General features: G+C 36.8%; 1 protein-coding gene across 4 annotated transcripts in view; it reads left to right on the forward strand.

Moving 5' to 3' along the window:
• The window catches only part of NTM (neurotrimin), a 393348-nt gene that overhangs the window by 361901 nt on the left and 18310 nt on the right, over window positions 1–13137 (forward strand). For all 4 annotated transcript variants that reach the window (XM_023521051.1, XM_023521052.1, XM_011376219.2 and 1 more), the window contains exons 4-5: window positions 9550–9684; window positions 11633–11753. In XM_023521051.1, coding sequence (XP_023376819.1) covers window positions 9550–9684; window positions 11633–11753 — 256 coding nt within the window. The remainder of the gene's footprint in view (window positions 1–9549; window positions 9685–11632; window positions 11754–13137) is intronic.

A 13137-nucleotide genomic window follows, 5' to 3' on the forward strand; every position in this document is an offset into this window, starting at 1 on the left:
TATTTATTTATTTATTTATTTAAACAGCCATCAGCTGCACTACTGCAAATATCCAGGTTCCAGATATCAAGCTGCAAACTCCAAATATCCAGCTGTTTGCTTTCTGATTTTTATATCATCACTCGTAATAGAGAGTCTGAATGCAAAACCAAGCTGACAGACCTCATGAAAATACACACAGCAGAAGAGCACACAGTTTTCAGAGCCCAGCTGGCTGCTGAAGCCACATCTGCAAAGGAAACCAGTGTCGCATCATTAAGGGAAGAGAGATGTCTAAAAGATGCACAGGGCCTGGCTCTTTGGAATACAGAGGCTCATCTTCATTTAATTACATGTGTGCTGGAGCTCCTCTTTTTAACAAAGCTAATGATTGTTCCCAGAAAACTTCCCATTCAAAAAATTGAACTTTTTTCTTCTATATATCTGTAAAATAATATACTACATTTTATATATGAATAGTCATCCACATTCAAACATATACATAGTCAGTTTCAACTACCAAATATGCCAGAATCTATGCTAAGTATTTTGCTATTATTTTGATTGATAGAAAGATAAGGAGACATGCAATTTATAGCTAGTATCGGTTTACATAATATTTATATTGAATCTCTATGGCTTTATAATGGGATCAGATTAATAGATGAATATTTAAGCTATCACTTTACATTTCTGTCTTAAGCAAAGAAGACAGTGGGCATTGAAGCCATCTATGGAATGCTATCTTCTGTGTGTAGGACATGATGCAAAAGAATCTGCGACAAACTAGAGGAGCTCAGAAACAACCGATTCTTACATATCTCACAGAAAGCTGAGGGAGATGATGAGATAAGTTTCCCAGGTATAAGAGTTCATATGAAATAGATACAAATCTGAGACTTGCAGGCATGTAATGGCATGGGGTCACCGCCACCTGCTGTGCACTCTAGGACATTAGCTCCTGGCTTACTAGCAACTGACACTAACATGTTTAAAGGAGATTCTGCTCATATTATGGAAACCAGCTATTCAGAACAATTCAGCCTGTCCCATTCCCCAACCAGTGTCACATTATTAAGGGAAGAGATATGTCTGAGAGATGCACAGGGCCTGGCTCTATATTTGATACCCAAAGTAATTTTCTTGTTGACCATTTGAGGCTGTACCTCAGTTCTAAAACAAGCGAAAGCAGATTTAGGCCTTCCAGAACTTTTTTCCTGAAAGAGATTTTATAAATTTGCTCATTCTTACAGAAATTGTCACTCTCTTTTCTGCCAGCCATGCTATCTCTATCCAAAGTTAAAGTCAAGGAGAAAAAAATGTATCAAATATATGTATATCCTTTTATTGTTAACTTTGAAATTAGAGACATTTCTCAAGCCCTCAGCAGGTTCATATGGGCGATGCAGCTACACGGGCTTTCTTAGAAGAAATGATCCTTAGAAATTGTATCCCTTGTAAATCAAATCCTATTTTAAGTTCAGGGAGTAGAAGGATCTGAGATGAATCCTTTGCAAAGTTTATTATTATTAAATTCCTACTAGAAAAGCAGAGATCTGATTATTCTTTCATTTCTGCATTGAGATTTTCTTGTATCAAGGATCTTGTATATTAAAATGTGCTCAAACTGAGTTGTGATATCGGTTAAGAATAGTGGTCGTGATAGCTACCATTTATTGAGGGCTTACTATGTTCTTAGTTCTTTACACATATGTACTTATTTAACACTCACAGTAACCCAATAAAGTAGCCTATTTCCCCCATTTAACAGAAGAGGATATTGAAGCACGGAGAAGTGAACTGTCAGCTAATTAGTTCAACAGGGCCCAATGTGAGAGTGCTGGAACTCAGCACTGCCCCACAGTGCAGCCAGGGGCAACTGCTGTTGAGAGCTGTTTTGCTCTAGCCTAATAACAGACCCTCAGAAGGTATTCTATGTAGATATCATGTTTGGAAATGCTTTTTAACATTGATAGTCTCACCCTGCTACAGCAGATATACTGTCTAGATTTTGTCTATAGCTCACATGTATGTCCCCAGCCCGATTCATTAGCCCAAGGATCGCATCAGTGTCACATTATATGGCTCTTAGGGCCCTAAACTTCAGCTTTACTGCAGTTTCTTCTGTTTAGTTCTTGGAGGCCCTACCATGTACTTAAATACAAGTCTTCTCATGTTCTCCCTGTTGCCGCACTTGATGAAGTCCTCCACCTTTGCCTCTGCAGGCATAATGAGAATGAGGCTCTGTTTTGAATGGTTGTTGGCTGTGTGTGCATGGTTCCAGGCTGCACTGAGTTACTGGGGGGCAAGGCATGAGGAAGGACTTCCCCAGTTCATTGGCAGGTATTGACACTGGATCTCACAGCAGTGCTACCCACCTCTAATGTCTTCCATGAACTTTTCTGTAGTTTCTGGCCCTTACCACTTTATTCATCAGACTTCAAAACCAGTCCTTCTGGGTTTGTGAGGGTTGGAGCTGAGAAACAATAAACACGCCCCTATCATGTTTTTATTGTGTTCTTGTTCACCCAACATCCCAGCATTTTAACAGAACCATGTCTTTCACCATCAAAACACAAAACCTCCTATGCTATTCAGTTCATAATAAAGGCATCTGGAGAGATGCTAGCTGACCTGCCCCGTAAACAGCTGTCCCTGAAGCCCAGTCTGAGTTTAACAGGAACACCCTGAGGCAAACCAAGAGGACAACAGGGAGTTGGGCAAGAGAACTAGTTTAGTACTAAGCCAGTCACAGTATTTTAACTAAAATTTAAAAATAATTCCTTCCGACTCTCAAATTCTGAGATTCAAAGTTCTGTATTTTCACTTTTTGAGGTCCAATGATTTTTATCTAAGTTGGTATAAATGCCATAAAAATATTAAGCGAGGAGACAGCTGTGTTCTCTCCTCTCCAATAACTACAGCTGTTCTCCTGACAAGCTTATTCTTGGGTGCGATAAAAATGATAATTGTGGCTATTATTATTTTCAGTTACAAAGGCTTTTAATCCCCCATCTATGAGCTCAGAAACTTGGGGTTTTCTCTTCCAAAGGGGTATGACTTAACACAGGGCAGTTTCTGTCCTTCAGTTGGCAGTAAACTGCTGAGTTCAGCCCATTGGGCAATGTGAAACTCCTTTGGGGATCTGAGGGCAGGTGTAATCACGTTTCCAACTTGCTTTATTTCACTGTTTGACGTCAGATTCCACTTAATGAAATAGCTGTGTTCCTGAAAAGTTGGCTGTAGAACAAATTCTGTTAAATACATCATACTTCCTCATTGATCTTCATTTTTAAATTAAGGATGCATTTCCCCGAGGAAATAATTGGCCCCAAGACTAAATATAAATTGTACTAAACATTCAATAAACCTTTTAAAATCACATAGTTAAAGAAAACCTGTTCTGTTAGATCACTAATAGCGATGATATTTTTTATCATCAGGAAATATAAATATTATGCTAAGAACAATTACCAGAAATGGCACTGTTGTGGGAATAGAGTTACATGAAGATTAGGTGAACAGCATAGGGTCCCTGATTCTCTCTTTTTTTTTTTTAATTGAGTAGTTCTGAGTCTATCAGTCAATCAGTTTATTAATAAGAAGTTGACACATTTCAATTATGTAAATTTTTCCTAGGTGTATTAAGAGCCAAGTCCAAGACTTGGTCCCTGCTGTCAAAGAGTTTCAATTGCATTGGAAAATAAGACCAGTGAATATAGCAGAAAACAATCATTGGAAAACGCTATTATAATTGTGGGAGCTGTGGATTGGACATCAAGAGACCTGGTGTGCTCTGGTACTATATAGATATGGATCCCTCTAAACTGCTGTTTCCCACATGAAAAATGTAGGGATTTAACAAAATTACTAATTTCCAAACTTGACAATATATGAGAATTCCCTGGTAAAATTATTAAAACTCCTTATCCCAGAACATTCTGATTTATAGGTATGGTGGGATATAGAAAATTATATTTAAGTAATTGTTCTAGGGAATCCTACTGAAGTCAGTCTGTGTCCTAGTATAGAAATTATGGAATTATATAACCATTAATGACTTTTAAGCTTTTTAGTTTACTTTTATATGATTCTAAAGACTAGATGACTTCTAGATAAACAAGTGATCTCTATGTGTAAGACAGCCATAGGCACTGAAAATTAGGAGATAGATGGGAATATATTAGTGTCCTAGTGTTCCACAACAAAGTAACAAAAACTGGGTGGCTTAAACAACAGAAATATATTGTCTCACAGTTCTGAAAGCCAGAAGTCCAAATTCAAGGTGTCAGCTGGTCCATGTTCTCTCTGAAAATTATAGGACAGGATCTTACTTTGTGCTTTTTGCTTCTGGTGTTTACTAGCAATCTTTGACTCTCTTTGGCTTATAGAGGTATCGCAGCATCCCATGGCCATCTTTTCCCTGTGTGTCTTCACATCCTCTCCCCTGTGTACATATCCATCTGTGTCCAAATTGTTTCTTTTATAAGGATACCAGTCACATTGGATTAGGACTCAGACTAATAACTCATTTTAATTCGATTACCATTGTAAAGACCCTGATCCCAAATAGGGTTCACATTCTCAGATACGAATGGTTAGGACATCAGCTTATCTTTTTTGGAGGGAACTCAATTCAACTCATAATGGAGTTTTCACGGAAGAATTAGAACTTTAAAGCTAGGTGGTGTTTGCTTAATACAACAAAAAGAACATAGTATCAATCTATGAAAAAGGAATAATCATGTTCATACAATATGAAAAAATAGTATGGCCTGGCTTACGAGTTGTGGTAGTATATTGTTGGTGGGATGTAAATTGGTGCAGACACTATGGAAAACAGTATGGAGTTTTCTCAAAAAATTAAACATAGAACGACCGTATGATCCAGCAATTCCACTTCTGGATATCTATCCAAAGAAAATGAAAACACTAACTCAAAATATATATGCACCCCTATGTTCATTGCAGCTTTATTTACAATAGCCAATATATGGAAGCAACCTAAGTGTCTAACTATCTATCACTAGATGAATGTATAAACAAGATTTGATATATACATGATTATCACTCAGCCATTTAATAAAAAGAATTAAATCTTGTCATTTTCTGCAACATTGATTGACCTAGAGAGCATTATGCTAAGTGAAATAAGTTAGACAGAGAAAGAAAAATACCATGTGATGTTACTTATATGTGTAACCTAAAAAACAAATGAACAAACAAAACAAAACAGAAATAGACATAGACATAGAGAACAGACTGATGGTCATCAGAGGGGAAAGAGGTGGGGAGAAGGACAAAAAAGATAAAAAAGAATAAGTTACAAATTTCCACATACAAAATCGATGTCATGGGGATATAATATATGACATAGGGAATATGGTCGATAATATTATAATAACCTTGTTCAGTGTCAGAAGGTTACTAGACTTACGGTGATCACTTCACTAGGTATATAAGTGTTGAATAACTATGTGATACACCTGAAACTAATATAACATTGCATATTAATTATAATTTAATAAAAATATTTTTAAAAATAAAAATAAATAAATAATAGCAGTTGCATTTTTAAGAAGTTTTGGTAGTGGTGGTGGTGGTGATGATGATGATTGTCGCAGCTAACACCTATAAAAATACTTATCTTGTGCCTTTCCCTGTACCAGCTGCATCCCATTCTCAAAGCAAACCTAGAGGTGGGTTGCATTACTCTGAGTTGTAGAGAATAAGAAATGGTGGCACAGAGGAGTTAGGTAACTTAACACGTCATGAAACTTGAAAGTGGAAAACGGGGTTTACCTGATCCCAAACTTTCTCTTCGTGCCTTCCTCACAGCACTAACATGAAATAAACTTGGATGAGTAGATTGGAGTTACTTTATGAAGGGCTTTGATAAAAATGTGGAGTTTATATTTGATGTTACAGAAAATAGAAAACCATTTTTAGTGTCTGAAGAGGTGTGTCATGATGAAGGGGATATTTTAGGAAGATGACTGTGCCACTTCCACTCAAGGATGTGTTTTCTTTAGAAAAGGCTTATAAATGAGAAGCTATTGACCACGAAGAGTTTCTTTTCATTGGGTTTTATCAAGTGATTTGCCTCTTCCCCACTGATATTTCTTCAACAAGAATTTCTTTTAGCACTTTAAAAAGTATGCTCTGTTGATCTTTTTTTTTTTCTCTAATATTTTTTGTAAGTTTTTCATAGGAGTGATAAAGCATTGATCATTTCATACCCAGAGTACAAATGGTCTTAAAAGAAAACTTTTCTTGAATCATTAACTCTATAAATTCAAATTTCAGTTTTGTAATTTTTGTTTTGTTTCGTTTTCGTTCTGTTTCTTTATTTGTTTATCTTAGGCAGCATCTATAAGAACCTCATTTCTTGTAGTTCAAAGTTTAATTTGTTATGTACATACTGATTATCTTCCTCTCTGGTTTTGCCATCTATGCTTCTAGTAGAGAAAAAAGATGTGAGGAGAAAGATGAAACTAATGGCAATGAAAGCTAAAATAAAGCATTTTACTATATATAAATTACTTTTCACGTGCCTTGTCCAATTGAATCAGAAAATGTACATATAATAATTGGTGAGTAATAGAGTCATTATAGTTTTTCCATATTTCTACATTTGGTCTGGGGAATGCATGATAGTAAAATTAAGCCTCAGTGGTATTTGCAAGATGACCTAAGTATAAATCCCCTCCCTCTGGTGATAAAAAATCTGGATCAGTGGAGAACATATGCCTTCCTCAAATCTTAAGCTGTCCAACTTCCTTCCCTACATAAGATTTTCTGATATTAATATAAAAAGTTACACATACATTAAACACACATCTTCACAGAAAACTTGATAAGCTCTTGATTGTTATTACCCTAATATTTGTGAACTTGCATTTCAGTCTATGACTGCAACCCCACTACTTGCTTCTCCATTTGATTGTCCTTATAACAATCTCATCCAAGCTGGGTGCCTGTAAATCTTACTGTGGTCACACAAGAAAATCTTTGGATGGTAGAATTAAAAGAGTTGCTTGGTCAATTAGGGGGATCATTTTATAAATTACATAAATGTCTAACCAATATAATGTATACTTGAAACTAATAATAAGTTAAAAAACCAAACAAACAAACAGATGTTTGGTCTCTAGTTGGAGAGAAGACCCAGAGACCCAGAGAACCCTAGGCCGCTTTGTGTCCTTGCTTTGATGGCATAGTACACAGCTTTCCAGATCCAAGGGCCTACCAGTCACTGCTCTGACACTGGAGCTCAGTCCAGAAACAGCTGTCCAGAACTAATTTATTTCCTAATGCTACGGCACTGTTAATTTATAAATTACACTGGTAATTCAAGCTATTATTAATTTCAGATGGTGTAGGGCAAGCCTAATTAAAATATGACACCAATTGCCACACATATGTACCAAGGACTACCATTTAAAATTAATGGGAATATTAAGTGTGACACTGGTCTCTGAGATGCTTTTCACAGTAATTATAACATTCTAGTAGGGAAAGATCTGACAAATGTAGGCTTGAGTCTAGTAGCAAATAAACAACAAGATAAAAGGAATTACACATTCTGCATTTAAACTTTTTCTCCTCATTTTCTCCACCCTTTTTCAAATCAAAGTTAGTACTTTTTCTCCTACAGATACTTAGAAAACAATAACAATAAACGCTACTGTGACAATTAAAAGTTTCTTACTGGTTGGTACTATGAGTTCCTATGTGTTAATGCTGATTGTCCTCTCCACATTCTGTACTTTTTGGCCCTGTTTTCTACCTATTAACATGTTTTTGGTTCTTCCTATGAATTTAGTAACTCTTGCTTGCTGCTTACCTTAGTAGATACAGGCTGTTCTTTTGCTCTTCTGTAGGTAGTAGGGGCAAGAGGATTTCTGCACATAAATAATATGTGTTCCATGTGGCATGAAGGTGCATGATGAAATGCTTAGGTTGGGCTTATTACTGGATGGAAGCACAGAGTTCTCATGTCCAAAGATTGGTGGCAGAGTTGGGCAGGTGGTGGCCCTCTTTTACAAGGTAGTTGTTTCATTACTGCTGTCATTGTTATTGCTGCTATTGTTATTGTGACAAAAATTGTGACCTTAACAATGTCACAGAACAAATACAACTATAACTTATATACCACATATATCATTCTTTGTATTATATTAGTTTCTTACTGTTGTGATTTTCATGCTTGGGTCAGCAGATACATGTGGTGTTATGGAGGAGTTTTATCACCTGGAAAGAAATGTTTTTTGCTTCCTTTTCTACTCATGCAGAGCCACTCATATTAATATAGCTTCATTCCACCTGAGTCTGTACCCCCAGGCAGATTACAGAATTACTAACTAAAGCAACAGGAGTGCAGTACATGAGAGTTTTCAAAGTGCTTTCATGTATACATATAGTTTTTTTTTATTATTATTATTTGTCATCCAAACAATCTTCTGAGATATAAGGATTGTATGCATATTATGCCTGGAAAAATGTCTCTCAGTTGCTAGTGACAGTCTCAACTAATGCTTATCGCTCCATAATAACTGGTAATAGTACCCCCTTTCACTCTTGAAAGTATCGCAGTTTGCATGATAAAATATATCATCATGTTGATTACTTCATTTAACACAGGAAGGAGGATAATCTCAGGATGAAAGCACATATTTTTGCAGTTCATTATCTTTCTGTAAGGGTGACTATGGGAGAGAACCATGGACCCGTCTTCTAGGCTTCAATGTCATGGTCTTTTATAATCAAATGCTCATGGCAAGACCTTAGGAAATCTAGTAGGTAGAGAGTTGTTATTATTATTCATAATTTTTCAAAACAGAAACTAAGTCTGAGGATGAAGTGACAGTAAGATTTGCAGCCATGTCTTCCTGATTTTTACTTTCTGCCATGTTCGTGGTTAGAGTTTGAAATCCGTCTTGTTGGTTAGTCTTCAGGATCACATACCCAAGAACTCTAGCAGATCGAAGTTTAGAAAATTGATTTTTCCTTATCTAATTGAGTGTCTAACTCTAAAAGCAGACATTAACATTTATTTTATTGATGTTTCCATCACTTTTTGTGGTGTGTGTATATGTGTGTGTAACTGCTATTGTGGTATTTTTTAACTGATTCAGGTCTGGGATGCAGTCGTTAGCTCTTCACTTCAAGGTTCAGTCTGACACTGGGAGATCAGAAAGAATTAATATTCACCTAAAGTGCCTAACTCAGATCTCAGAGCCCAAGTGCTTGGTAAGATTTAGGCAGTGTAAATGTCAAAATTATTAATCACTTATCAAGGACCAGGAATTCTCTAGCTACTGTGTTTAGTTCAGGTAGGAACACAGGCATTTCAGCCGGTCCACTGGGGAACTAAGGAAACGTTGGTGATGGAAGTGGTAGAAGAGAGGAGGAAGAGTGAATAGGCATAGTTCTTAAGAATCTGAACAAAGAAGTGGCACAATTCTCTGCAGACATAGACATTTTCTATATTGTTTGCTAAGTTTAGACCTGTCGTGTTTTTCTTTTTCTTTTTTTTTGTTTCCTGTTTCACCACACTTTTTCCTGCAGCTGTGGGCTTTGTGAGTGAAGATGAATACTTGGAAATCCAGGGCATAACGAGAGAGCAGTCCGGGGACTACGAGTGCAGTGCCTCCAATGATGTGGCTGCACCAGTGGTACGGAGAGTAAAGGTCACCGTAAACTGTAAGTGGTCTCAGGAGTCCCAACCCTGTATGTACATGAGGCTGGCTGCTGTTGTGGCCATAACAAAGAGCTGGACTGCAGAACCAACTGCTGACTCAGGATGAGAAATAATCTGGTATCATTGTCTACTCTCTGCTTTCAAGAGGAATAATTGCAAACTCTAATAAAAAACAAACAAACAAACAGAAATTGTAGGTGAAAGTACTTTAATATAACCCCAAACTTGATTTATATATTCCTAGAAAATTATTACATGGCATTCAATGCATAATTTATGTAAGCATGTTTTTGAATCTCAATTTTTTCCCATACTTTACTCACGGCATCCCCAGTTCTCACTCTCTAGACCAGTAATCTCCAAACCGGAGAGCAAAAATACCATGTAGATAAAGGAAATATTACAATTTCTATTTATGGTATGTTTACTTTATGGCATCCTTTTACAATTATGTATGTTAATATATGTCACATTCATAATTTAAATAAAATAGTTAACCATACACATATTAGAAGATATACCTCAAAATCCGATTTTGACTAATGGAGACACAATCCAAAATGATTGGAGGCCACTGCTCTAGACCACTAGTTCTTTTTGATAAGCCATCCAAATTCTCTCTGACATTGATCCTATTCAACTTCCCTACTTCTCTCTCACCCTTTCCCCTCTTGATTCCTCATTATGCACACTGACTCAGTTCTCTATGACATTCTGAAAGTTTTCTCTGCTGTAATCATTCCGGGAAGTCTTATGACAGTATAGAACTCAAGAATTAAACTGAAAAACCAGAAGTCTTGTCTCTTCAAAATTTGGGTGGGTGGAGATAGAAAAAGTATATTGTGTGTTGATGATTACTCATTCTTGATATTAATATTTTGATTTCTGTTACAATTTGAACCTAATTAATACGGAGCACTTTAAGAATCAAGAAAATAGGTTTAACCATGCTACCATTTTTTGTACCCTACCACAATTTTAAAGGGACTTAAATGACTTCAGTTAATAAAGACCAATCTAATGCGTAAGAGAATATAAGCAAAGAAAAACATATTTAGAAAAATAAATGAAAGCTACGGATGAATAAGCAATTAAATATATGCCACAGGTGGTTAGATGTGGATCCAGAATTCGGTTTTGAGTTGCTAAAGCAAAGAGAGGAAACATCATCTCTTTTAAGGTTTACGTCCATAAGGTAAAAGCAAACTAGTTGCTTGGGAGAAACACTGCTTTTCCTAGTACTGAGACCCTGGAGAATTTTATCTTTAGGGTCTCCACAAATAGAGTACTTTGAGATATAGTCAATAACATTGCATACAACATTTCTCCATTAAATAGACTGGCAAGTTTGTTATGGCTGTTTTTCACAATACACTTCACTATAAACTGTTGGAATTGCCAACCGTTATTAGATAAAGACTTCAAATGAATGCAGGAAAAGTATATAGGTCTAGTTTCGTCTGGTTTGACTCAGGAATCCATTTTAGAATACCTGATCTACATATCCTTTAGGCAATTCTCTATAAATATTATTTTTTGCAACTGAGTTTTTGATGGGGATTGAATAGTCTGAGGTTATATACTCTGGCAAAAACCTGGTGTGCAGAAATTCTAGAAGGCTGATTAAAGGTGCTGTCAGCCCGTGGAGTGTAGGGTTGATGGGTTGGCATCATCCTATGAAAGTTAAAAAGTTTAAGCAGGAAATAGGCCTGAATACCTGGTCATTCCACCTTTGTCCAGAGGGGAACAGAAGCATTATGTGCTAGAAAGACCAAGCTTTTCTTTTGAATAACATTGACTGGTTTCATTCTCTGGGACAATTTGTATAGCGATATGTCCGTTCAAGTAAGCAGAGGTAGAGCTGGGAGTAAAAAATAAAATCAATGAATGAGGCAGCCTGATTCATTTCAGAATGCTTTTCAAATTCTATGGGACGTATTCTCTCTGCAGATCCACCATACATTTCAGAAGCTAAGGGTACAGGCGTCCCTGTAGGACAAAAGGGGACACTGCAATGTGAAGCCTCAGCAGTTCCCTCCGCAGAATTCCAGTGGTACAAGGATGACAAAAGGTAAAGACACCCTCCCTACCCTTCCCCACAAAGAAGAAGAAAGCTTTTCCAGGTCTTTGATTCCAGATGGTTGCAAATGAATTCTTGAAACATCCTCTTCTGAATTCCCCTACATATGAGGGGGAAGCGATATACAAACAAGTCTTTTCTTAATATTAATGAATTTCAGCTTTGTTTTTAATGTTTCCATGCAAAATTAGCACTCCCAAACAACAGACCCAAAATAAAATATTTTTTGTTTTTTAGGAAAGCAAAATCTCACAGGAAAGGCCACCAGGAGCATTCTAAGGACTAGATTTTTTACAGGCCAAGAAAATAATATGTTCTGGCAGAAGCTATTTTTAACACATTCTCATGCTTGCATTAAGGCGTTAGTAGTGCTTATGGGGTGCTGAGAGTGGCTAAGAAGTTTGCTGTAGCTAGAGGTCTCAGTTGAGTTCCAGACACTAAGTTTTGGTTTATAGCCATCCATGACCCTGTTTAGCCATCCCTTTGTGCCAAGTTATTCCTGCACTGCAGGAAAAGAGAGAGTGGACTATTCCTTTCTCACTCATTGCTGCAGCCACCATTGGGATATTTGTTGCGAATCACTGAAGATTGTCATTGCGAGGAGTTATCAAATGGCATGTTAGCACAGAGTTCAGCAGCTTAGTACAGCCAGGCAACATGATAATTGCTGTTATCAGATAGCTATTTTAAGATGGATGAACAACAAATAAATGTGCAAAAGCTGTTTATATTTGGAACACTTTCACAAAAATGAGGTAGGGGTGATGCAAAAAAGGCCTGAGGTATATGTAGGGTGGAGAAGGAGGAAGGGGTTACGGAGGCTGAGAACCTGAGAAAGAAAAGCAACAAAGAGGGTAATCACAAGTAGGAGGGCAGTGTAAGCAGCTCAAGGCTGGGAGGGGTACAACTGTTGCCTGTGTGACTTAAATCATCTACAACGTGCTTGGGTTTCTTTCTTTATGAGGTCAGTCAGACACCAAAAGCTCTTCTAGTCTCTGAATCAATCATTAAATTTTGTTTAGAACCAAGTCACTTCATCATACAGTTCTTTGTCTTATAATCCTTTCAAAGAGAAGCAGTGCTTTTTCATCTTTAAGTACAAATTCCAGCAGCTTCTTAGTTAGGTGTACTGTATTCATCTAGCCCATTTAATAGATGAAAGAATTGAGGCAGAAAGAGGAAGGCAAGCTCGTAAGGAGATATGAGAAAGTATCTGGCTTTCCCCCTTTCTCCAAAAATTCAAAATTAAGCAAAATGAGTAGTATTTTCCCAGTAAATAAACATGGTTATCTTTCTTAGAAATCCTGCTTCACTTGTCCCTTCTTCCCTCTTATTGAAGGACCTTCTGTATGAAAGTCTGATGAAAGAAAGAAAG

This window comes from Pteropus vampyrus, unplaced genomic scaffold, assembly GCF_000151845.1.
Source record: "Pteropus vampyrus isolate Shadow unplaced genomic scaffold, Pvam_2.0 Scaffold288, whole genome shotgun sequence".
Lineage (NCBI taxonomy): Eukaryota > Metazoa > Chordata > Mammalia > Chiroptera > Pteropodidae > Pteropus > Pteropus vampyrus.